Genomic DNA, 27,658 nt, shown 5'->3' on the forward strand with positions numbered 1-27,658 from the left:
GTATAAATTACTGTTTTGTCAATAGTTTAGATTGTGGGACTAAGGGAAACATGCTATAGGATTTAAACAATTAACATGTCCAAAACACAAAGTTATACTTTGCCTTTTTGGGGGGGCTGTAAAGTTTCCACAAAAGTACCAGAGTAGTAACTCATAATTGACATTCAGTCAGAGCTGCCAACTTTCTTTCTAGAAGACAAGGCCCCATAACACCATTGTCTCAAAAATTACCTATCGTTGCCATTTTCACTGACTCCCTGGGCGAATTTAATTTGGTAGAAGGTGGTGCCGGGAAAATGTCTTTTGTTGCCTGTGGCCCTCATGCCTTCCAAATATTTCATCGTTGACATCTTCAAACCTTTTCCCAGAATTTGGTATCAAAGAAATACCTGAAGAAATATTTTGAACATATCGCTGGTGAAACACTTCTCCTTTTTGTTTCTTTTAAAAAAGAAATTTGGAGGAAAGAGGGAAAGTTCTGAGACGCTTCAGGCACTCATGTTTTTCAGTGTTGTCTCTGATATTATTTTGAGGGTTGTTGTCATCAGTCGATAATGCATTAGGATTTTAATTTCTCATGACTCCATCCGACGGATGATTTGGTTTGGAAGTTTTGTCCCTTCAGGCAAAAAACATTCAGAAATCTTAAGTTGAGGCGTCCGAAATATTATTATTATTATTTTTTTAATGGCAGGGGTTGTATTTAAAGGGTCTATGTACTTTTTCCTAACACAAAACTCAATGTCCATAGATTACATTAAACTTACACAGTTTGAAGATTATAATAGTAGAAAGCTTCCCCTAAAATTTTACTTACTGAGGTCCTGTACTTTTGAGAAATGAGTAAAACAGTTAACCAGTTATGCTATGGTTTTGGTATAATATCATAACTGGTTAACAGGATTTTACATTCTAAAATAATTTTTGTCTTCCTGTGACGAAAATTATTTTGTGACTTGTTTTACTCATTTCTCAAAAACTACACAACCTCAGTTAGTAATATTTGAAGGGAAGCTTTCCACTATCATTATTTCCAATGTAAATCTGTGGACATTTTGAAAAAGTACCCGAACCCTTTAAAGGTAATTTAACAATTGGTAATTTGAACCGTTTGATAATTTGAATCCTATATAAATTGAGATATCAATAAAACTCATTTGTGAAAGTTTTATTTCAAAAGCTGGTAGTGTTTTTGAGATATTGCAGAATATCTGGAATGGTTATAACTATGCAGGAAGAATAATCCCCAACAGGAACACACATTCTGAGAAGTGTAGCTCAGATTCAAATTTTTGGGGCATAAAAACTGCTATATTATTTATAATAACCACAAACTTCAAAGTGAAATGTTTCTTAAAAAAGCTTTATACTTTCAAATGCTGCTGTTAGCTTCTAACCAAAGGATTTTGTTGTCATTGTTTTTAAGAGTGATTGCCAAACAAATACCTTTAGCGGATTTTCCCGATATCCCAAAGATGCGACCACGTTTTGAGATGAAGTTTTCACTTCTAAGTTGTACTCTTTACATATCTACATTTATATAGGTTTAAAATAATCGAACGGTTTCAAAAACTGAAGGCATACCTTCCCTTTAAGACTACTTCTGGAATCCTGAGGGATAGGAGACACTAAGACAAAACTAGGTCGGGTGAGCAAGGAGGCAGGAACAGTCTGTGTTCTTAATGAGCTCCTAGCTCAAGAATTAAAGAGATCGTTGTTGACCTGCCTGGGGGTTCTAGTCTTGAAGATGACTTGCAATATTAATGGTGGATCACAAGACGATTTGTGCGCCTTAATAGCGTGCAAAAGACACGTGCCTCATCTTTATTCTTCGGGCTGAGTAAGGGTGTAGTGCAGCATCTCCTGTCCAGTTTGCTCTGTTTTTGGTCACCAGTTACTCTTCATTCCAAACTTCCGTCTTCATGTAAGCTGTTTTCGTGTTTTCTTAGCAGTATGTTGTTTTTGGATCCCACTTTCCTCATGCAATTTCACAGAGCTGCTTAAGCATATAGTTTGTAAATGCTTAGCAGATTTCTGCATTTATTCAATAAGTTTGTCTCGATTGTTTATGGTCAAAAGGATTTTTATTTTATTTGATTATTTTATTTATAACTCCAGGGAAATCAAAATGTGCTAAAAATAATTATTTCAGCAAACCTCCTTAAATCTGGACTGGAGCATGTTTTTAGACATTTTAGTAAGCATTGACTCTCACCCCTGGAATCGGAATTTTGCAGAGGGCACCACAGTTAAAGCACAGGGCACCACAGCAATTGATGTGGGTGCCTGTTATTTCAAAGCCTGTCCTACCCAAACGCACGCAGGATCCATGACCAAGTGCACAGCAATTTCACTCTGGCAAGGGGCACTTCTGTGTGGAAAATGTCAATTTGTGTTGGAACTTTGCAAAGGGCACCAGCAAAAGCACAGGGCACCACGGCAAAAGGACAGAGCACCACATGAATTGATGTGGGTGCCCTTGCGTTATTCCAAGGCCTGCCCTACCCTAACGCATGCAGAAAGGCCTCTGGTAATGGGCACTCTGTGAGGAAAGGGCACAACAGCATAAGCAAAGGGGCACCACAGCAATTGCTGTGGGTGCCCTTGTGTTATTCCCAGGCCCGCCCTACCCTAACGCATGCAGGATCCAAGTTCTAATGCAGCTGCTGTACACTTTTATGTAGATATCGATCCAAATAGCATAAAACTGGGTCATTCACACATTCACCCTCCAGTAACGGAAGATGCTGAACATTCACTCCATACTAATTCCAGTTCATCACATCCCCAGATCCTCCCTTCAAGCCTCCCGCAATATTCCCACTAGAGACATCTCTAGAAAAGGGTTTACTCGCATTAACCTAATTTTCTCGGACAAATATAAATCGATAGTTATGTTTTGAGACGGGCTCATCTTAGGCCCGAGTGTGTGTGTACACAGAATATCGGACTTAAAGGCTCTGGACACTATTGGTAACTACTTAAAATAATTGTTAGCATACAAACTTCCTTGGTAATGAGCAATGAAGAGCTGTTTGTAGTACATGTATAAAACATTGTGAGAAGTAACATTTTTTTTTTTAAGAATTAATTTCTCACTCGATTAATAAAAAGCTTTACACAAAGTAATGCAACAATGATGTCTGTCTTTCATTATTCTTTTGCAACTTACATGACCGATTGAGCCCAAATTTTTACAGGTTTGATGCATATGTTGGGATAGACCAAGTGAGAATACTAGCCTTTGGCAGTTACTAAAGTAACCAGTTGCCTTTAAGTATGATTTGTTTTTTTGGTAATGATTGCAGTATGTTGGTAGCGTCAGACAAAATGGAAAAAGTCATCGAGGTCGGGAGTTGTGTCTCATTATTTCACCAAACAAGTTTGATATTTTTATTGGATAAATGTGGTCGGGACGTTTTAAAGAGCGGAAAGGACGCCACTACTGTGATGTTGTTAAATTAATACCAGGCTAAGCTGGTCTTAGTTGATCATTAATGCATAGAAGCAATGCTTGTGTAATGTGCCGCAATGTTGTTTTACAGCAGAGCTCAACGTTTTTAGTGCCGCTTATTTTTTATGTTTTGAACCTTGAATTCCCAGGAAATGTTATCGAACAATGCATTTACCACTTTTATGGTCCAGTAATCCTTCCTTTCATACTAAACATCCTTTGTCCTCGCCACTTTACTCCTATTGGTTCATAGCCACCAATTGTTTCTGAAATAGAAACTTTGATTGGCTGTTATTTTCCCGCTTCTTTCTGGATCCTTTCCTTAATCCCTTTCCCCTCTTTTTTTCTATTAATGGATATGTATTTATTTGTACTTGTTTATGCCTCTGAAGAAGGTCCAGTTTGGATCGAAAGCTAAGGCCATCTACCCTACTCATTATTTTAATAAATAAAATAAGTAATACATACACTGTACATAGTTTTAAAGGCAAAGTTTTCGGCCATAATGACATGAGTCCGCACTCACTGTGAATGAAGATGTGTGTACCTGTATTAAAATTTACCTGCAGAAGTTTCTGCTTCATTAGTCATCATGTTTTTGATATAAAAAAAAGTGAAAATCACAGATTCACAGAGAAATGATTTCAGGAGAGTCGCATTATTCTGTAGTATGCTAAAACAATTTTTGTCTCACTGAGTCAAAAACTTTTTGTGTGTGATTTTTTAAAACTCATTTCTCAAAAATAACAGCACCTCAGCAAATAATACTTAGGACGCTTTTAACCATTATTATCTTTAAACCTTGTTAGTTTAATGTACATCCATGGACGTTTGTGTTTTGTGTCATTAAAAAAAAGTACCCAAACCCCTTAAAGTTTAAAACCGGATCTATTTTCCTTGGTATTCCCTTGCCCTACCTCTTAAATATAAAAATAACTTCCTTACAACTTTCTTACACGAGAAGATTTGTTTTCTTCGCTCAATGGATCATTTCATCTCAATCTAAACAGATTGACAAACAATTTCTTTTATCCCCTTTCACTGGCAAGATGTAATTGTAGCGCCCGTTTCCTGTCAGCTTCACTCCCAATCCAACTTCTACAGTTTCCTGTGTATTTAATTCTAACAGGTCAGGATGCAATTCAATCCCACTGGAAAATAAACAGCTTCCTGCCTGTCAAACCATTGCCATTGACACTGTCAGTCAGTGTGGCAATTAATTGCAATTTACTCTCTGTAAGTATTTTTGGTGGTTGGTAATTTTGCTGAGTTCCTTTCTCTATGGTTTCACAGACATGCGATTCTGTGAAACTGACAGACAGATCAGGCATATGAGATTTCCTCTTTTAAGCTGATTTCCTCTATTGGGGTTTTGATTTTCCTCTGTTTTCTTCACTCTCTGTTTTTGAAAGTATAGGAATGATATCTATTCCCCTTTTTTTTGTGCCCGGTTTTCTCTTTTCCTTTTCTTTCAGTTAATCACTATGCCTGGACAGGTCCAGATATGATTCGTCTTTCTTGACCCTCAATGTGGCATTGTCATTTTATCGCATTTTTCTTTCACTGTCATACAGTCAGTGTAGCTGTAGAGCTTGGTCTATGGTGTGGTGAATAGCAGTTCACTCTAGCTGTACAATTGTTGGTACTCGGTAGTTTCACAGACATTTTGAGTCTGTCAAAAAATTGCGGTAGAAATGACAGATCCACAAATGATCCGTCTTTCGTAACCCTCGTTGTGGCATTGTCATTTGATCGCATTTTTTTTTTTTTACCGAAAGATCGTTTGTCGGGAGTGCAGGAACGAGATGGGGATCTTTTATTTCCGTAGTTCCGTGCTTAGCTGTTTCTCATGTTCACTCCAAGTTCCTGCCTGTTGTTTTCTAAAACTCTGATCGATGGGATTGTACATTATCTCACGATTCCCTGCACTTCCTCTGTCTTAAAGATAGGGTCAAAGATTGGTTGTTGTAAATTTTTAGGAAACATTTTTAAAAAGGATTCAAGTCACATGTGACAGATTCAGCTGAAAACAGTGATCTTTGCTGAGAAGACTACATTAACTGTCCAGATTGTCAAATCAATTTTAGCGAGGTGACAGCGTGTATCAACCACATCTCTGGCTGCAGTATTCGCGAATGGACACCACCCCAGAAACGTGACATTGATGTACTCATTTTTCAAAAACTACAGCATCTCAGCAAGTAGGGAAGCTTTAAACCGTGTATGTTTAGTGTAAATCTTTGGACCTAAACTCAATAAGATGCAACAATTGACTCTGCAAGATATTTTTCAAGAATTCTCACATTCACAAATCTCATCCCAATTATAAGTATCATCAGTCAAAACTCTTTCAAAGGGGGAAAAATACAAAATTTAAATATATTTTTGGCCATGTATTGAACCTCACAGTCACAGAGTATTTATTTCCCAAAAGTGGCGCCGACTCGTGAATCTACACAATATGAATAAATTGACCACTCCTTAATTACTTTTGGTTGATTAAGTCAACATTATTGGCTGTTCACTTTCCAGAGGGAGAATGAATCACAGGCAATTCCGGATTGTTTATGACAAGCTTAGGATTGGGATTCAAATGTCATAACAGCAAAAGGTTTTATTGCGTCACTCCCGGAAATAAATCGGCAATCTACAAGATCAGATGGAGTTTTTTTATCTCACAGCACTGACAAGTGACATGAGTTGATAATAAACTCAGCGCAGGTTTTTTCTCCCCTCTTCCCTACACGAACTTGCAGGTCCCCCCCCCCATCCCCCCATTTTTTTCTCTCTTTGCTACACGTTATTTTGCGGTAATACACCACACTTTTTTAATACCCAGACTACATGTATGTTTACATGCGTAGATCAGCATGATTTATCATTGTCAACCGCCGTAGATTGCGACTAACGTTTGACAGCCAAGACCCTACCCGTATAAACCGAGTGCCTTTTTTCCCCTTTTTGTTCAAAATTGCAGGTTCCCCAATTTTTTTCTCTCTTTGCTACACCTTCTTGTGCAATTGTACACCGCACTTTTTCAATACCCGGACTATGTTTACTTGCGGAGATCCGCGTGATTTATCATTATCCTAGGCTGCGTCTGATGTACGGCAGCCGTGATCTCACTCATGGGTTTTACTACAAGCCCGAAGTCAAACTGATTAATTAAAATTGGGGTGTCACTGAATTTTAAACTCGAAGTCGCATTGTGCATTTGTATAAATCTATGAGTATTTAGATGACACATAAACCTTTGGCTATACTCGGTCCAGTAAAGCAGCTAACAATTTCTGTACAGATTTTTCTCTTGTCAGATAATTTGTTGAGAGGTTGCGTAGGACATGGCTGACTTACATCAACTTAGAAGACTTATTTGAGCTGGAAAGCCTATTTTCACACCAATTATGGATAAACTTTCCTTCCAGTTAAAAGAAAATATGTGAAGGACTTGCACATGTTTAAACAGCACATTCAGAACACTTGGGTGGGATGCTGCAAGAAGTGATCGCGCAAAATGAACTAATTTTTATTAGTAGTTTCAGGAAAAGATTCTAAGAAAATTGAACTTTAAATCACTATATTAACCAATAACCCAATGGAGAGAAGACAAAGAAATCTGATTTATTGAATACTAAAAAACTACATGTCAATTTTGTGTACACACAAACATTTGAATCTGAAGCTCTCATTGTGATTTTCATCCATCCATGCTCAGCGGTGATGTGATAGTGGGTACCAGCTACATCCCTGGCTCCAACATTCGCTAATACACTTAAAGGCAGTGGACACTATTGGTAATTACTCAAAATAATTATTAGCATGAAACCTTTCTTGGTGACAAGTAATATGGAGAGGTTGATGGTATAAAACATTGTGAGAAACGGCACCCTCTGAAGTGCCATAGTTTCTGGGTAAGAAGTAATTTTCCACGAATTTGATTTCGAGACCTCAGATTTAGAACTTGAGGTCTCGAAATCAACCATCTAAACGCACACACCTTCGTGTGCCAAGGGTGTTTTTTTTTTTCATTCATATCTCGCAAGTTCGATGACCGATTGAGCTCAAATTTTCACAGGTTTGTTATTTAATGTATATGTTGAGATACACCAACTATGAAGGCTAGTCTTTGACAATTACCAATAGTGTCCACTGCCTTTAAGGGTAAAAACAAATTTGATTCTTTACCCCCGATGCAAAACTAACATCAATTTGTTCATTTCCCCACTTGATTATTTGCAAGTAGCGAACAGTCTTGAGACTGACACATTGACACTCTGCGAATTGATTGTCCCTGTCAAAAACATAAACCGCTTAATAAATTAGTGAGTTATGAAAGTGCAAGCGTGTGCGTAATACCCATGTTTAGGTTATTGGTTGTGATAGTACATTACCCGTGACGATCACCTTTTGAGTAGGCGTGATGACATGGATAGGAAACGTCTTCTTTTTCCCTTGTTTTTCCTACGGAGGAGAGCGATGGACTAACGTTTAAAAAACCAGCAAAAATAATCACAAGCATCGCGACATATAAATACAGGCGGATTAAAGATTGGAAAATTTGTTTTTGTTCGGAGAGTAAACTTTAACAAATCATCGTGATTGGCTTGAGATGTCATGGATGAAAGGTGGGGGGGGGGGGGTTGGAGGGAGAGAGATTAATAGGTATGGATTAGAATTAGATGGACGAACTAAGGCTAAATAAAAAGAAATACCAGTTGATTGTCCCCTTCCCCCATTCTTTTTTTTGAGGCTGCATACTTCTTCTAAAAGACAAATTGTCTTTGTATTTCTCGTTAATCTTACTAATCTTTTGAGATCTTGTAACTTCATTAAGTAAGTGGTGACTTTAAACTGAAGAATTGGTGGTAACTTTGACGACCACTTTTGAAAAAAATTCAAATATTGAAAATATAAAGGCCCTTATCCTCCTCTTTTGGAAAACTTGGACGATCAACTGGTATTCTTGGTACTCGGCATAACTGTTCCTCTTAACAATGCTATAACAGAGAAGTAATTAGTCTTTGGGTTGTGGGTGGGTGGGGGGGGGGGTTTCCTTCTTGGTATGGTGTGGGAGCATGAAGAGGGAGGGAGGCGGCGGTTGGAGGGAGAAAGATTAATAGGTATGGATTTGAATTAGATGGGAGAACTAACTGTTCCTCTAAACATTGCTATAACAGAGAAGTAATCAGTCTTGTGGTTGGGGGGGGGGGTGGGTAGGGAGAGGGAGTTTTTTCTCTTCTTGGTTTGTGTGGGAGTCCCAAGTGAAGATTAAATTGTAAATCACTGGTAGCCAGTCGCCTGTGTCGGCATGTCGTGCTACCTTGTTTGAAAAATACACAAGCGTTTTGAATAGGCAGGAGAGGATGATGGTTTGAGCAGACTGAGGGGGTCGCTTGGGGTCAGGAGAAAGCTGCTCACGTCATCAGTGGCTGAGCTTCGGTGGAGCAGTGCTAGCTAGCCCCGACCCTGGCCGAGAGAGAGAGCTGGCTGTGACTCTGAGATATTGGCAACAGTCATTCAATAAAGCAGAGGGCAAGGGTTCCAGTTAGGCCTGCTGTGAGCTACTGGCTGGGTTTGTTTTACTTGTAAGGAAAGTCGGCGGAGAGATCGGTCGCATGCCGAGGGAGAGCGTAAAAGAACTCCGGAGTTACAACAACTGGATGGTTGGGAATACTAGTAGTAGACAACATCGGTAAGTTGTTGTGTATGGGTTATTGTAGAGGGTTCGGATGCCAAGGTCGGAGGTCATGTTTATGAAGTGGAAGTCGAAGAAAGAAGAAGTTTGTCTGAGGTACTTTGGTGAGTGTTGAAGGTGGTTGTTGTTGATGGCTTAAGGGGGAAGGTTCAGTGGTGTGTGCTGTACTTTGGTGGAGGCGGAAGATAGCGGACTTTGTCTTTCTTCTTTGGTGTTGTGTACAATTTTTTCGTGATTCTGAATTTCAACCCGTGGGATAAATCAAACAAACAAAACATTTTTGAAGTAACAAAATCATTTTTCTATATGACATGTTCATCCCAACCCACGATTTCAATTTTTTTTTATCTTCCACTTGTGGAAAATGATCTTGACAGATTTTGAAGTCTTATAAAAAAAAAATAGGACTTTGATTTCAAATTATTGTTTTTATCTACCATTTGTGAAAAATGTTCTTGCCAATTTTTGAAGTCGTATACCGGACTTTGTCTTTCTTCTTTGGTGTTGTGTAAATTGTTTGAGTATTTTGGCTTTCAACTTGTGGGACAATTCAAACAAACACAACATTTGTTGAAGTACAAATAATTGCAAAGTTTTTCTTATGTGACTAACAGGCATAATGTTCTTCCTACTTAAGTTTGATCTTATTATTTCGCCCTCAGAAAAATTGTGATTAATTGTGTAAAAAAGTGCATTAAAACCTCTAACATGTGTACTAGTGGGTCAGCCCCTGTATTCAATAACATTTTCCTACTTTTTCCCAAGGCCAAATATCCTGGACATTTTTGTTTTTGTTTTTATTATCTTCCATTTGTGGAAAATGAACTTGATTGATCTTGAAGTAAAACAAAACAGCACCAGTGATTTGTGAACAGTTCTCTCCGGTCTTTGTTGTGAATGAAGTCGAGGAATGTTGAACAAAGAAAATATTATTTGGGTTGAACAAAGAAAAACTGACTAGAGCAGGATTTGAATCTGCCATACACATGTACTTGATAATTGGAAGTGTGAAGATGGAATTTAGTCTTGAAAACAAATGGATTATTCTTGTGAATGTAGATCTTTGATATCTTTTTGGTTATGTTTGTTAGATTTTGTTCAATTTTCTTCCTTCTTAAATGGAATTCTTTTGGAATGTTTGCTTTGCATTGTCTGTTTTTGATGTTGTGTATTATTATCTTTGTGAAGCATAATGATATTTGTTTATGAGGCATTATTACGGAGACTATGAAGTTGTCGGTCTGAAATAATGAAACAATTACTGATTTTGGAATAGTCAAAAACAAATTGTTTAGTTTCAGTTCCAAACTTTGTGAAAATGTTGAAAAAATTTCACAGATAAACCCTTGTACATTGTTTTCACTCTTATTCATGGGTAAACTGCTGAAGTTTTCACAGCTTTCTTGAATAGTGTGCCTATTGAAAAAAAGAGTGAAAAACACAATGATACATAATCTCTTAGCATTTCTTGTGGAAAACCAGTTCCTTTTCCCCAGTTGTGGAGTCTCTGACTGTTGGAGCTGGCAGCGTATTTTTTTTTTTTTTTTACACCGCAGCAAGAATTCGTGTTTTGAGTAGGAGACTACGTTGCAACGCTTTTTGAAATAATCCTCCAATGGGAAGGTGTGCATAACAGTGTTAAAAAAATGCTTGCTTTCCCTTTTTGAAATATCCGCCAATGTACATTTTATGCATATATCTGCGTTATTAATAACAGTGTTATTTCACGATAGGAATTGGCAGTGTTACAGTACAAAACCCCTCGCCGCGGTGTACTAAAAAAGTGCGAGCTGGCACAGTAGCTGCACCATGCATAGTGTACATGTGTTGATATGGTCTATTGCATGGATGAATGTGTTGTCAAGTGCTTATACTAAGTACTTGATGAGTGTTACTGATGGTTGATTGTTGTTTTAGACCATCTGGTGCGCTTTTCTTCACCACTGAGGTGCAACCTGCTTTTGTTTATAAGAAACGGATCTATGATTTTATGTTATAGGCAAGTCTGCCCCAAACAAGGCAAAAAGCCACTCAGGGTATGGGGCGACACAAAGACAAAAATCTAGTTTTGAAGAATATATAAATAATAGTAATCTTGCGGGTACAATATGTGTAAATCTCTTCCATGGGAGTGTTGGCTCTGAAAAAAACCGATGTGGTCTCGATGTTTCGACCAGTACACTCTGCTCGTCTTCAGGAGAATGAATTTAGTTTGAAAATTACTCGGGGAAGCTGAAGGTGGGAATTGAAATTAATCTTAAGAAACAGTCTAGCTTGTAGGATGGAGGGAAACATGCACCAGGCAAGGAGTTCCAAAGTAATGCAGTTTGTGGAATAAAGTCGCTTTTAGGTTGTATATCTTGTTGTATGCGGACAAGTTCTACTGCAGGTATTTTCTTGGGGCACCAAGGCAATGCCCAGCGACAGTGAGACATGTGTCTTTCCTTTGTGGCAAATAGAGGCAGGAAATTACATTTATTCGGAGCCCAAAAGAAAACTGAGCACCACATTAAGCCATTATGGCAATCCATCAACTGGTGCCCCAGCTAATCAACCGGTGCCCCTCCTAGTGGTCATTGTACTATAGCATAGGGGCCATCTCCAAGTACCTGCCAACAATGTGAAAAGAAACAGTACATCAAAACCAGATATGGCCGATGGCATTTCTATTACATGCTCGAGATTGTATACAACACCAGTAGGTTGTGTGAGAATGAGAGTAACGGTGGTCCAAGAAAGTTTACTTTTTATGAGTTTTTGTACCTCAAGGGCTTTAAGTCCCTGTACAAGAAGCCCCCACTGTGTGTTGCTCTTTCTTGGCTGGAGGACTGAATGACCATAAGTTTTAACTTTGACTGGTCCTCTTATAAAAGGACAACAATTTTTTTTTACTGGGTTCATATAACAACAGGTGGACACGCAAAGTACCACTTGGACTCCAAGAAACCTACCTAGAAAAAGAGGGAGACAAAACAGATGATGTAGAGACCAAACAAGGAGGATAGTTCTTTTCAGAACTGATAATTCTCTTGAAAATCCGAAAATCTACTCCGCGTTAGTAGAATATGTAGCAAGACAAAATCTTCCTAGATATACACATGGTGTTGCCACAAACCAAATATATAATGATACACCTCACCATGCAGTGCCTCAAATCCAATATTTGAAAATGTTGCTCTGAGAAAAATAACCCGGTCCAGTTTAGGACCATAATTCAGCATGCCATTCCAATCATGATGTCCTTATGGGTCATTGCCCTCAGTGGTCGTAATATTCCAAGGGTGTATTTCCCTTAGGGACACCAGCCTTCGTTGCAATCTACCAACCAACAGCAAGCCAAAAGTCACCTTTTTGTACAGAGTTGGTTTTTATGGTGTGCTTTTTAATATTGCTTCCCCAAGGCACTATGTTGGGGCCTAACAGTCTTGGCTTTTGAATTTTAAGATTGGGGGTTTTCATTTTGTCTTCTACCAACCAACACAAAGCTACATTGTAGAAGTCACTTTTTGTGTACAGATTTGGTTTTTATGGTGTGCTTTTTAATTTTGCTCCCCCAGGGCACTATGTTGGGGCCTAACAGTCTTGGCTTTTCAATTTTTAGATTGGGGATTTATAATTCCGCTTCTGATGCGCTTTCGGTTGGCCATGGTTGTTTGGGCCAGAGGGACAAGCTATGATGTCAGTATGTGTTAAGGGTCTTCTTAATCGGGTCTGAGTTCAACACTGGTAACCGATACACTCTGACGGGTTACACAGGTGGGATTCAGATGGTCTTGTCTTCACCGGTTCACCGCTTGATTGGGTGATTTGTTCTGAAGGGGAACAAAAATGAAAAAATTCCATTAAACACATGTCCCCAGATATAATCGTTGATGGAATTTTCTGTTGATAAGTGGGATTTGTAGAAACGTAAACTTGACGTTTTTAACAACTGTTTGGGATGTTGGCCATGTGTTTGTATTTAGGTTGTTACCTTTGGCCCGGTTTCAGTTCAGTTTTTCTTGTTTTTTAAATCCAGGTTGAGGTAATCTACCCTTTGTGGATTCATAAATTATCTTGTGTTTTCTTTGCTAAGCTTCTTTCAGAAACAAATATTTGGTTTGCGGTAACACCATGTGTGTGTCTACTTGCTATGTAGATTTTGTTCTTTAGAGAACTGTCTTGCTTTATACTCTACTACTGCCAAGTAGTTTTTCGGAATCGGGAGACTTCTCAGTTCTGAAAAGAACTGTCTTGCTTTCTTTTAGAAAGCTAGCAATTCATTCTCACTTACATGTATCAGTGGTCCTCTGTCCAACACTTAGTTAAAGGCAAAGTATACCTTTGGTTTTTGCACCATTTGATTGTTTCAAAATGTAAACTTATTCAATAAAACTAACACGTGAAAATTTCATTTAAAAAAGTGTTCAGTTTGAGACTTTTGTCTGAATTCAGACTTTTTTAAGTCTGCCTGGTAAACAAAACAATGCTGTATGTTTGTCCAAATTAAATAAGTCATGCTCTTTGATCTACTTCTCTAGAATTGATAATACTGTTCCCAAAAGCTCCATGGAATCTACTCTATTAATGTAAAAGAGTGAAAATTTCACTCTCTTGTCCGAGTGGTGTCAGTTTCGCTCTTTTGAGAGTGAAAGTCAATCTGTGTCACTCTTTTTGAGTGAAATTGGAATGAACTTCACTCTAAAGCGAGTTAAAAATACCGTCTTGCACTCTAAAAAGAGTTGTCCGCAATGTGGCTCTTAGCAAGAGTGGTATGGCGGACAAAACGAGTGGTTTTTCACTCTTTTACATTAAGAGAGTATTTTTCCAGGGGTTACCAGGTGGAAATGTTACATAATTTCAGCAACACTACTATTAAGATCTTGGTCTCAGTTTCCCAGTGTTAGGGGCAGGGGCGGTGTCGGGCCGCCTGTCCAGAACTAACAAATTTGGCCCAGCACTCTGAGCAAAATACACTGTGCTCCAGCCTCTCGCCCTTGGTGGACTAAATTGGATTGAGCCGGCCCACTACTAAAATTGGTCTAGTAGCTACAAAACTGGTTGGCAATGACTTTCACCCCTGTACTTATAGTAGTTGAATCGCTGACCCCATATCCTTCAAGCTATCAGCCGAAAATCCCCAAATTTGCAACAGTTATTAAAACAGACCTCATTCACTGCAGCTGGTTTTTACCACAGATTACACAAAACTCGCAGGGAGCCCTGAATTTTTGACCTCCCACCAGTCCCCCGGGCCGGGCTGCTGGGCGAAAACGCGGCACTCTCTGTCTCTCGTAGTTCAAGGAATGACTGACCCCTAAGGGCAAGCAAGAAATCACAGTGACCCACGCAAAACTATTGAAGGCAATTGATTTTGAAACTTCTGCCATAAAACACCCCGCAAGAATCCATAATGGAAAGTACTGCAAAACAAACTTGATTTTAATCGAAGATTGTGGGAATTTTTGTCGGAGGAAAATTGCTGTTGGCAAATTTGGTTGCTCCTTAGCGTTGGTATTAGAAATATGATTATCACATTAAGTTATTTAAGTGAATTTTATTTCACTTAAAGTTAGTGTCTTAATGTGGGTGGTATATTCATGTTTGTTTGAAAGAATTTGCTTTATTTCTAGTATGGTTGAAATTTTGAGTTACTGAACGAGTAAAATTACATTTTGTTACAAAAAGCTTGTTTGACTAACATCTTGTTTTGCCTATCATGTCTGATTGGCCTGAAGGTATTAACAGTTTAGATGTTGTTTTGCAAGGATTGTCAGCTATCATATAAAGTGTTTGTGTTGACTTTAAAACCGTGTTAACTTTTCAGTTTGCATGGTTATTGTTACACACAAATTGTGAAGCAATTTTAAGGATTTGTTTACCCATAGGTCTCTTCCTTGCTCTATGGTTTACCTAATATGCCATAGTGAGTCCATGTAGTAAACAGCTTTTTAAAGACTTTTTTTCTCTTCTGAATGTATTAAGATTTACGTCTTTGAAGATTCTATGAGTCTTTACGGGTTGTGTTGGTTTGGAGAAGAACTGGTGCTTTGGTGAATCAAAGTTTCGATCAGTATGCTCTGATCGTCTTCAGGAAAAAGGATTAGTGTTGAACTTGTTAATTTCTAGTTTTACTTAAATTCATCTGTCTTTATGAGTTGTGGTGGTTTTAAGAAGAATCTGAAATGTTGAGGACTCAACGTTTCGATCAGTTTGCTCTGATTGTCTTCAGAAGATAGGATAAATGTTGATTTTGTTTAACTTCTGGTTTGACTGGAGTTGCATGTCGCTATAATTACAGTTGTTCTTTCTTCTCCCCTTGGTCTTTTTTCTGTAACTAATTCCTTTAAATCGCAGCCAGTTTAATTCTTGCTGAATTGCATTTCTTAGCATTTATCATCGTCAAGACCAGTAATAAAACTTTCAGATCAAATCAACCTGGGTCCTAAACTTTTATTCCTTGATGAAAAATTTATTCTATGCATTTTTTTCCCTTCTTTTTCGTCTTCAATGCCTGAGGCCGACAAAGCGGTATGTCACCAGCAAGAAAAAAAGTATCGAGGCAGCTCAACTTAATAATGCTTATAAATCATCGAGATTCAACCATAAAGTCACTCATTATTGCCAGCACCTGTTTCTTGTTCTCTCTTGGGGAATTGGTTTTAATTTTGGGAAAGCTCAAGATCAAGTTGAGCTCACAGAGTTCCTCTTTCCTCAAGGAAACTTTTTATTTTAAGACTGATGTGAGTGACTGAGGAGTTGGTTTTGGGCTCCATGGTTTTGTGGGAAGTGGAGTTCATGGAAGCTAGGATACATTACCATTTTAAAACCATTAATTGGACCACAACAAGGTTATTAAAAAACATGGTTTTTCGATGGAAACTTCAAGGGTTTTGATACCTTTCGTAGATCAAATTTTTGGCCGCGACATGAATCCCGACAATGTACTTACTGTGAGTAAAGAAGTTTCAGCTTCATTAGTCTTCATGAAGAAAAAGTGAAAATCACAGAGCAATTTTTTCAGGAGAGTCGTGTGAATCAGTTGTACATGTACTTACTTTTTGTGTGACATTGCTTTACTCACTTCTCCAAAACTACAGCACCTCAGCACGTAATATTTTAAGGGAAGCTTCATTCCATCATTATCTTTAATTCGTGTGAATGTCAGTTTATAGTGAATCTGTGGACGATATTGGTTTTTTTTTGTTATACACAAAAGTACCCAAACCCTTTAAGACTGGTGTAAGTGGGCTTGGAGTTGGTTTTGTGGGACGTTGAGTTCGTGGAAATTGTGGGGATATGTTACTGGGTTAAGCTTGACCACAAGAAAGTGATTAAAAAAGTGGTTTCAGACGGAGACTTTATTGCCATGGGTTGTTCTTTTGTTACTTATTTGTTGGATAAGTGTTTGATTTTGAGGTCCTCAGTCAAAAAGTTTCACCATGTTTACTGTGTTGGGAGGACCAATCAAAATTCTCTCCAACTGGTTCAGCCAGTGTTTTTATTATTTATTATGAAATATGGACAAGTGGTGACTAGAGAAATGACAGCTTAAGCCTGGTTCATACTTCCTGCAAATGCATTTGGTCAGCAAACTGTTAAAGGCAGTGGACACTATTGGTAATTGTCAAAGACTAGCCTTCACAGTTGGTGTATCTCAACATATGCATAAATTATCAAACCTGTGAAAATTTGAGCTCAATCGGTCATCGAAGTTGCGAGAAAATAATGAACTAAAAAACAACCCTTGCAACACGAAGTTGTGTGCGTTTAGATGGTTGATGTTGAGACCTCAAGTTCTATTCTAAACTTGAGGTCTAGAAATCAAATTTGTGGAAAAATACTTCTTTCTCGAAAACTATGGCACTTCAGAGGGAGCCGTTTCTCACAATGTTTTATATCATCAACCTCTCCCCATTACTCGTCACCAAGAAAGGTTTTATGCCAATAATTATTTTGAGTAATTACCAATAGAGAACACTGACAAACTGATACATTCATTATTTTATTACCATTTCCATTGTTACACATCATATCTTTGAAGAAATCAAAGTTAACAACAAAGGTTGTCAAACTTTCATAACACTTTGTTGTTGCTTTAAGAAGAAAAAAAGAGAAGGAAAAAAACCACAAGAATTTTTACCTTCAGAAAGTGCAGCTGACCCAAAGATTAAATAAACAGATAAAGGATTGCTCTCCCAGACAGCCCTGGCCCTGAACCCCTTGAAAGATAAACATTAAGCAATAGCCTCTGGTGGATTCCATTTGGTTGAGGGGACAGGGTACTAGACTTGTGGTGATTAAGGTTATATTAATTTTAAAAAAATACTGGAAAATTTGTTATAAATATTAATTTGAATTTCGAATTCCACCTGAGTGATTTGCCTGTGGATTTTGTTTTCACAGAATTATGGACCGAGTACTGAGTATACAGTGCTATTAAGGCAACGGACACCTTTGGTAATTGTCAAAGACTAGTATTCTCACTTGGTGTATCCCAACATTATGCATCAAATAACTAATAAATTCTCAGATTCAGCCGTTTTGGTGTGAAACATTATACAAACCATTCGAATGAAAACCTTTCTCAAAATAGTTCATACAGCTGAAGTGCTTCTCAACAGCTAATTCTGTTTTCTCAGAGTGAGAGAAATAACTTATTGAAAGTTCCCCTTTAAGTGTCTGCCTCCTTGAGGTCAAACTACTGGGTCATGTTGGGTCACCCAGAGAGAGTGAGATTGCCTGGCAGTAGTCCGGTGGTGTTGATAGATGGCCAAGTGCTTATCAAGTGCTTATGGGGGGAGTCTGGGTGTTGATTCTGGCTGTGAGGCACTGTGTTTATATTTTTGAGGTGACGTCTTTGTGTTGTGTTGGTTGGGGGGGGGGGGTCATTGATGAGGGTCGAGTGTTAAAAGATACATTGACTTTGTTGGTATGTAATGTGTGAAAAGATATGTACCTGTGTAATTTACATGCTGTTCAAGGCTTGATTGTTTACTGTAAATGATTGGCTAGTAGTTCATGGTCTTAAAGGTGGTGTCATAGATTTGCAATCACTCAAAAAAGTTCATGTCTGTAAAAACTTCCTTGGTGAGAAGCAAGAACCATCTCTGTGACATGTCTGAGCTTACATTTAGTCCATTGCACTTGCCATCTTAACATGAACTTCAGTTTTGTACTAAAGTTTCTTTACTTCGCTAAGCGCATTAGAATAAGCAGCTAGAAGTGTATAATTTGTTTTTACCATTACACCGATGTGTATGATGCACTGTATACTGGGTACTTTCCTGAGTTCTATGAAAAAAATCCACTGGCAAATCACTCGGGTGGGATTTGAACCCACGGCCTTTGCATTGCTAGAGCAGATGCCTTACTAATGTCTTAGTCCACAGCGGGCCCTCTCTTACCTGCTAGTTCTTACAAATGCAGGTACAGATCGGTCGATTGTGGACTACCAAAAATCAACTAAGTTTTGTAGTAACCTAGATGTCTTACCAACCGAGCTGTAGCCTGCATCTAGAATGACAGTGTTCTACACATGCCTGCTGATTGGTTGAAATTGACTGATTGATTGGTTGATTGATTGATTGATTGATTGATTGATTGATTGATTGATTGATTGATTGATTGATTGATTAAACAAATTCTTGCTTTGTTCTCTTTTCAGACGTTGATTAAACTTTCATAGATGAGTTGATGCAGCGAAAGACGGAGCAACTGAAGATTCTTGGGTCATTTCAAGATGGAGGTCTTCGGCCATCTTGCTGTATATTTGTTATTCTGTAGTGTCCTCGCCTATGTCGGGCTAACCAAAGCAGGTATGTACTTTATATCTCACATGTCAGACAGGCGCGCCGAACCACACACATGTACATTAGGAGCGTCTCTAGATCTTTTGACTTCTACAGCGCGTCAAGTCGCTCCCAACTGTTTCAGACGTCAAACTTTTCAAGTACTTAATTCAGAATTTGGTTCGGCGCGTTTCTGGAGCGCCTGTCTGAAACGGGCGTTGCTAACAATTCTCCATATTCAGTTTTTGTTCATACAATTTGTTACTGGTTTCCCATCAGCTTTTGCTTAGCAGAAAAAAAGTTAAGCGAAAGGTTTTTTTCTGAAGCAGCTTTATGAAACTGGGTCCAGCACTACATGACAGACATGTTAGACAAGTTCTCAAAAGAACAAAATCTACACAGCATACATGTAGGTAGCTACACACATGGTGTTGCCGCAAACTGAATATAATATCTCACCATGCAATGCCTCAAAACCCATATAAACTATTGTTATGATTTAAATAAATCAAATGAAGAGTCAGTAAGTTGTTAAAGAAGATTATTTTTATTTAAAAATGCAAATCTCAAGAGTTTTACTGTGTACATATATGACAAATATTTGTCACAACTTTGATTGTAGTGCTGCTTTAACATAAATTTGAACCAGCAACAGTTTCACCTTCAAAGCCACATGCCTTCCTGCTCTTCAACAAATCAAAAAGTGTCCCCCAAAAAGAAAACGATTTTCTGGGACCCTTTGCTTAATCTGAGACCCAGGGGTGAGGCTTGTCTTCCCAGCAGTGAAAATCCAATATCCAGCCGGGCGGGGCAGGGGGAGCAGACTGCGGCTTATTAGCTCGGTCCCGATGTCTCAGGGAGTCATCTTCAAGGAGCGCGGTGGAGCCGATACAATAAGGAGGATTTTAAAAACAGTTGTCCTTAAAGGCACTGGGGTTGATTTCACAAAGAGTCCTAACTTAGGACTAGTCCTAGGAGATATACAAAATGTGTGGCTAGTCCTAAGTCTTAGACTAGTCTTAACTCTTTGTGAAATCCACCCCTGGACACGTTTGGTAATTGTCAAAGACCAGTATTCTCACTTGGTGAATCCCAACATATGCATAAAATAATGGAAAATTTTGACTCAATTGGTCATTGAAGTTGCAAGAGAATAATGAAAGAAAACAACCCTTGTTGCACAAATGTGTATGCTTTCAGATGCCTAACAAAAGGCTTCAGGCCTGAAGTCTTTGAACTTTTGAGTAAAAACGATTACTTCAGAGAGCTGTTTCTCACATTGTTTTATACTGTCAACAGCTCTCTCTCGTTACCAAGTAGGTTTTTATACTAACAATTTTCTTTGAGTAATTACCAATAGTGTCCAGTGCCTTTAAACAGTTCGACGGAATCTAATTGCTCTGGTCTTGGGGTCGAAAGGATGACCTGACTGGGGAGGATTGCTGAGTCTTCCGGTACCCCTGCAGGGTTACCAGATAAAATTAAGATGTCTTTGTTTTGACAAAGGTTTTTCATTTCTGTTATTAACTCTTTTAGTTCCCATTTTTTGTAAGTGCCTTCTCTTAGTGCTTTTTTTTAAATTTGAATGGTTCAATATTTAAACTAGGTTATTTTCCTTCTCATGTTAATTCTGGTCTCATGTGTCTCGTACACAAAATTTTGAGCTTCTTGAACAAGCCCTGGGGTGGATTTCACAAAGGTAGTCCTTACTTAGGACTAGTCCTAGGCAATGCTAAGAGATAGGACCAGTCCTAAGTTAGGACCAGTAACTCATCCTAACTTAGGACTGGTCCTATCTCTTAGCATTGCCTAGGACTAGTCCTAAGTTAGGACTACCTTTGTGAAATCCACCGTCCCCCAAATGCACCGTATTTTTTATCGCGTAAGGGCCTTCTCAAACATATTTGCAGATTTGGGGGTATATTCATTCATACCCAAAACAGTTTTTAAAGACTGCAGTGAAACACATTACCACCACAGACATCATAACCATCACGGACAATAAGACCTTTAAAGGAGCCGTACTGACCTCTTAAGCAACTTAAAACTACAGCGCAACAAAAGTGACAGAACGCTGTGCAGGACAAATCACGTTTTCTCCCAGGAAGTGATAAAAATACTATTGAGAGTGCCCTTAATGATCAAAAGTGCAGGACATTCAGGCCCTGCTTCAGTCCTTCTGTATCCCTCAAATCGCCAATGAGGATATGGAAGGATCTTGGAAGGGTATAATGATGAAGATAACAAAAAACAAATATTGAAATCATTCTAATCAATTAAAATCTTGTTCTTTCTGTTCCATCTTCCGTCAGATTCCCCACCGTCGTTTCTCAGGGAACCGCGATCGAGGATCGTCAAACACAACATCCGCGTCAAACTCCGTTGCAAGGTCGACCCCAAAGATGCGCAAATCTGGTGGTTACTGGACGGTGAAGTCATCAGCGACCTGGCCAGTCGAGGCATGGAGGTCACACCAAACTACCTCATTATTAATTCATTTCAGGGCAAAGGTGAAAGGTCACATAATGGTGACTACCAGTGCAGAGCGGGGAATGCGACGGGGACTGTTATCAGTAGAGTGGCACACGTTGAGGCTGCATGTAAGTAATTTTCTCTGTCAAAAAAACAACAACAAATTTTCAGGCCTGAAACTTCACAGAGGCAATGAAGGCGATTGCCTCCATGCCCCCTTGTCATAAGCCTTTTTGAGGTATGACAGACGTGATAGGAGTGTACTGTTTGGTTTGGATGTATACACAAATTTACCCAAACCTTATAGTGTTGTACATGTAGAATTGTGTCCACCATATCTCAAAAAGGCCTTGTTTTTGTTAAAATGCTGAGGAAAAAAATGATAATTTCCTCATAGGGTGCCTTTTGCCCATTCAAAAACGAAGCTTACAGGCCTGATAACAAACAACAGGAGAGCAGCTTTCTCCAGAAGACGGATCAGAGCATACTGATAGAAACGTCGTTCTTTTCAGAACCACCCCAACTCATTGATAGATTATCATTACATGGTGTTACCGCAAACCTTACTATAACAGTAGAGTACTCAGTTTTTCTTTGTTCTACCCCAAAGCATTAAAAAGTTACTAAGTCAGTTTCCATGGCATTGTTTATTTTTTGATATCTGAACATTAGAAGTCGCATCGCCTTAAGGTGATCCCTGGCTACACACTTCTCAGGTTTTTTTACCCACTCATGATTTGGAAAAAAGATTGCCCCTTTTAATCTTTGGTTATTTGAAATGTTTGATAAAAGCTTATAAATCGTTAATCTTCTCTCTTGAACAGATTTAAAACGTTTCCCAACACATCTACCAACGACAGTTTATGGTAATGAAGGAGGCGTGGCTGTTATAGCGTGTCCAATACCGGACAGTCTTCCTCCAGCAGTCATGACGTATGAGTTTAAGGGTCAACAAATTACCGGATCATCAGGTTAGTACGGAATGTTGAAACCAAACATAGCCCAAGAAATCTGACATCAAAGTTTGAGGGTCTTTTAAAAGACACTGGACACCTTTATCTCACTTGGTGTCAACATAATGTGCATAAAATGACATCAAAGTTTGAGAGTCTTAAAGACACTGGACACCTTTAGTAATTGTCAAAGACCAGTATTCTCACGTGGTGTATCCCAGTATGCATAAAAACAGGATTGTATGATTCAGGTGCCAGGGACCAAATGATAAAGACTGTAAGCACAACAAACTTGTTCAGCACGAACAAATCATGCTTAGGGCCCATTCCGAATAGTCAATGTTAAAAATTGAATGGGTCAATAATATAATTTTTACCCTGAGGAACAAAGTAATGCCTTAGATTAGATGAACCAGATATTTTAGATCAAAGGTTTCAAACATGAATGGTTTTTCCGGGCTTAAATACTCACGTTTTACTTTGAAATTAAATGAAATCGCAATCCTGGCAAGCTGGGTATTTTGTCATGACTTTCGATTTTAAGCATTTTTCTTTTTACCCACCCACACTTTCGAGCGGAAAAAAGGAGTTTTTTTTTAACATTGGTTTTTCTGAATGTCCTCTAAGAAGAAAAAAGTTACAAGCCATAAACCCATGGAGTTTTCATTGCTCCAACTGGTGCCCCACCCTTTTTTGCTAAGCAATAACATATATGCTATGCAATTTTCCCCTGCTAAACAGCATTATGAAATTGGACTCAGGTCAGGCTACGAACAGCTCAGCTGTTTTAGATACATTTATCTCTAGGAGAATGTACTGATTCTTGAGAACCGTAATCCATGAACTTGTTGACAGACGTCTACATTATTATTTGTTTAAAAGGGTCAGTTAGAATTGAAGAAATGAAAGTCAGATGTATGGAAGTCTTAAACCCTCCTTCAAGGTGGTCTTATTGTTGCCTCACTGTCTGGAACTTCATGTTCTCTTTAGAGCAGAGGTTTTTAAAAAGTTATAACCCATAGGGTTTAGTCATCAACTTTCCACATTGAAATATACACCATTATGTCCCCCATGTGGCCCAGTGGAAGCCACCGTAGCAACAGTCTGACCTTTGGGGTCGGTATAGCGCCCTCTTGTGACAGGGACCACACAAGGAGTTTGTCTCAATGTTGCAAAGTTGTTTTCTTTTTGGCTATGATGTGGCATTTAATAGACTGCTAGGTTAGTCTAGTGTTAGTGAATGTTTTCAAAACTGTATTTTGAAATGTCTTGTTGATTTATTTTTCAACTTTTGGTCCCTGGATTTGGAACCAAATCCCCCTAAAAATATTGTCTAAGACAAAGAACCAGAGGTCCATTTCACAAACAAAGTTATAACATAGGACTAGTCTTAGGAGTTTTTAAAAACTTGCAGCTAATCCTAAGTTACTTGTCCTAACTCGAGATAAGACAGAGGCAAAGTTGCCTTCATGCCCTCAAGTCAGTGCCTTGGTGTCCCTAGTCATTGTCTCCTTGCCCCAGTTTATGCCTCCTTAATCTTAATCCTCAAGTAGATATTTACAATTTCCTCATAGGGTTACCTTTACCAAGGTGAAAATGCCTCTGCCCTTGCCCTTTCAAAAACGAAGCATTTAGGCCTGCAGATGATCGAGTAATGATATTGAGTGTTCTAATGGTAGGAAGGTTAAAGCTTATAATGTCTAATCTGGGTTTGAGTTTTCTGTTTCAAATTTGTATTCATGTATTCATCATTCACAGATCATTATAGGATAATGCCGTCTGGCCATCTACATATTCTTGATGTATCTGAGGCGGACGAAGGCCACTTCACTTGCTCAGCGACGAACCCTTTCCTCTCGAAGACGCATAGTCTAGCAAATGGAACATCGTTAATCGTCATCGATGGTAGGTCAACGCAATGATTTTGTTTATAATTTCTTTTATGAGAACTTGCCTAACATCACAAGGCTGGACAGCAACTTCCAGGTGAGGGCTGAGATTGTTTAAGAAATTAAATAAATAGCCTAGTAACCAGGGGTTATAATGAACAAGCGCCATGAGCGTCACTGAGTGATGGATTTCAGCGTGATATAAGAAGCCACTATTATTATTATTTATTCTCCACACCACAGCCTCTGATGTTCAGACCCCTCCTTCCATCACAACTGCGAGAGGAGCTGTCGCCAACGTCAACGAGCGCGCCATCTTGGAATGTCTACCAGACGGTGTACCCTTCCCTGAGGTGAGGTGGGAGAGAGTTGACCGACAGATGCCTACCAATGCCATCCAGTATCCATCGAGCCTAGAGATCTACCCAGTGAGTAAAGGAGATGCTGGTGTGTATAGGTGTACGGCGTGGAGTGGGCAGGAACACTCGGACGTGTCAGAGGTCACGTTAGAGGTTAAAGGTGAGGCAATTGGCATCTTTGTATCTTTGTCAGGAAAATACGTAGTGGGTGTGACACTAGGGACATTTTCGTAGAGCTGCTTAAAGCACAAAATGTAGCTAAGCGCAACAAAATTATGCTTACCAGAATATAGTTACCAGCAAAAATACCAGATCACATTTCTTTTCAGTGTAGTGTTCTCCCTTAACAATGGTCTGCTGGCTAAACACTATTTCAAACACCAGGGCCCAACTTCATGGCTCTGCTTAACCACAAAATGTTGCTTAAGCAAAAAAATCATTGCCAAGTAAAATCAGATTATCGGCCAAGACTCCACTCAATTGTTATGCTAAGTAAACCACAGCTAAATACCAGTCACAAGCAATGTATATGGCATGAAATTTTGGCCAGTAACATGTGTAAATTAAGCAGCTATTTTCGTGCTTAAGCGAATTCTTTGCTTAAGCAGCTCTATGAAATTGGTCCCTGAGGACCAGTCAAGTTTTTCTGGCTAGTTCACTGTCAAAAAGCATCCCTTTTGAGTATCAAAAAATTTTCAGTGAAAAAGCTGGGAGTTAAAAAACAACAGAGCTACCTCGTCCTGTGGGCTAGTCACCAACACAATTGAAGGTCAAACAGTGCAATACCAAAATCCTGCTTACTTTTGCTTAGCACAAAATTGTCTGCTTAAGCAGCTCCATGAAACTGGGCCTAAGTATTTTAATTTTAGGGGAGCGAGAGGAAAATTGGGAGCGAAGCAAAGTTTTGGGTAGGGAGGGGGAGGGAGCTGTTTATATTTTTTTTCCCGACATCATTGCAGGGGTTAGCAAGGGGAGGTGCGTCAACCCCTCTGCCCCTCCTATAGTAGAGCAAATCTAGACTGTTTTTACCCAACTATGCAAAATTGCGAATCTTTCTTAACTGTTTCTGATTTCTGTTCTGATTCTCTTTTTGTTAAATATTAGATGCTGTATCTATCTCCAAGGCACCTAAGAATACTCACGTGGATCTTGGAGGGACCGGACGATTCAAGTGCAGCGTCCGAGGAGTGAGAGAGGACCAAATAATGTGGCTCTTCAACGGGGAGAGAATCTCTGAGATGAGCTTTCGGCATCAAATCCTGGGTGAGGTTCACTTGTCCAGTTACACAAAGCTGCTTTTAGCATAACAAAGTTTTGCCCCAGCATGAAACAATTTCGCTTACCAAAATAAATAAGACCCACCTCAGTCTTCTCCAGATTCCCTACTCTTCTTCCTTGTGCTCGCAACAACTGATTCAGCTCATTGAGCACACGTTTCCTTTCGCTCGTCCCCAGCGCCTTGCTCTAACCAAAGGCGCTGGGATGGGCAAACGTATCATGCACGCTCTTTGGTTTAATAATGCGCAGTCCCATCATGCATTACACTCACACTGCACCATATTTCTATGCACTGCATACATGACGTACTTCCTGAACAAAAATCTGTGCAAGCGGATTAGCCCATCCCAGCGGTCCTGGATAGACTGGTCGCTGGGGCCGAGCGAAACATTCCCTACCCACTTTCAGTGGGTTTCAGTTTCGGTTTGGCCCCAGCTTCAGCCTAAACGCTTAACCACGCTAAGCCCAGCTTATCCTGTTCCTGTTCCCGCCTTTGTGCACCATCGAGCCAAGCCCAAACTACCAGTTAATCTCATCAGCAGCTCTTAAGCTGCATCCAGCAACAGAGTCCAGCATTCTCCTAAAGATGATCAGAGCATACTGATCGAAACGTTGAGTTGTCAACCACAGGTTCTTTGAAGAACCAACACTGCTCAAAAGAGATTAACACATGGTGATACCGCAAAAAAACTCACCTAATTATACTCTTACCATGCAGAGTTTCAAATTCTACAGACCTATTAAACAAGTTTGTTCTCTAACCCTAATCCTGTATTATGCTTTTTTACGATTTCATTCTTACTCCTTCTCATAACTATTTCATGGATTCATTCACAGATGGTGAGTTGGTTATTCACGAGGTACTGCGATCTGATTTAGGTCCCTACCAATGCTTCATCCAAGCTGGTCATGAGAGCGCCCAGGCTACGGCCAGGCTCATGTTAAGAGGTAAGAGTGCCAATTGTCCTCATCAAGTCAGATCTTAGGCCCGGTTCATACTTCCTGAGAATGCGAATGTAAAGCAAATTTTGACGTCACATGACTGTTTTCCCAGCGAATAATTCGCAAGAGTTTAGCACCATTTAACTGTTGCGAGTCAAGTGCACTTGTGTGCTAGACCGCTTGACCAAAACACGCAACTGGAATAAAAGTCAAACCTGTGGTTAAGTACAGTCTAAGGTGTGAGAAGTTCTTATTGAATTTTAAATTTGTTTTTCTCTTTCAGAGGGTTTTCCCGATATACCTGACCCACCGATCAACACGACGGCCATTGAAGGTGAAAATGTTCTCCTTGCGTGTGGTACCACTGGTGACCCAATGCCAGTTGTGAGCTGGCATGACCCGATGGATTATGTTGTACGGAACACCGCGAGTATGTTCATCTCAGAAGAAACAGGTTCGTCAATGACTGAAGGGAGATTTTTTTTTCCAGGAATTTTTTTATTCATTCGGGGTTGAATATAGACAAATGAGTGGGACTCGAACCAACGACCTATGGATTACATGCCAGCGCTCTATCAACTGAGCTATCTAGCTATGTTGGCGGGTCTCCCTTTTTTGCCAATGTCTTTTATCAAGACAAATTTACTAGAGTGGGACTCGAACCAACGACCTATGAACTATGTGCCAGCTCTCTACCAACTGAGCTATCTAGCCTTATGTTGGCCGTCTCCCTATTTTGTCAATATCTTTGTTCGGGGGGTGCCAGTCAGAAGCCATACAACCGTTAACTACCGTTTAGCCAGGGATCACATTCCAATTTAAAGCCAGTGGACACTATTGGTAAAT

General features: G+C 39.3%; 1 protein-coding gene across 6 annotated transcripts in view; it reads left to right on the forward strand.

Moving 5' to 3' along the window:
* The window catches only part of LOC139951729 (cell adhesion molecule-related/down-regulated by oncogenes-like), a 148,121-nt gene that overhangs the window by 109,577 nt on the left and 10,886 nt on the right, over positions 1-27,658 (forward strand). For 5 of the 6 annotated variants that reach the window (XM_071950777.1, XM_071950779.1, XM_071950778.1 and 2 more), the window contains 8 exons: positions 18,796-18,946; positions 21,232-21,519; positions 22,216-22,362; positions 24,103-24,249; positions 24,477-24,752; positions 25,697-25,855; positions 26,708-26,818; positions 27,096-27,266. In XM_071950777.1, coding sequence (XP_071806878.1) covers positions 18,871-18,946; positions 21,232-21,519; positions 22,216-22,362; positions 24,103-24,249; positions 24,477-24,752; positions 25,697-25,855; positions 26,708-26,818; positions 27,096-27,266 — 1,375 coding nt within the window. In that variant the 5' untranslated portion in view covers positions 18,796-18,870. Of the gene's footprint in view, positions 1-9,022; positions 9,147-18,795; positions 18,947-21,231; positions 21,520-22,215; positions 22,363-24,102; positions 24,250-24,476; positions 24,753-25,696; positions 25,856-26,707; positions 26,819-27,095; positions 27,267-27,658 lie in introns of those variants that run through there. The other variant, XM_071950783.1, reaches the window with a different exon arrangement.

The sequence above is a fragment of the Asterias amurensis genome, chromosome 19 (assembly GCF_032118995.1).
Source record: "Asterias amurensis chromosome 19, ASM3211899v1".
NCBI classification, from domain to species: domain Eukaryota; kingdom Metazoa; phylum Echinodermata; class Asteroidea; order Forcipulatida; family Asteriidae; genus Asterias; species Asterias amurensis.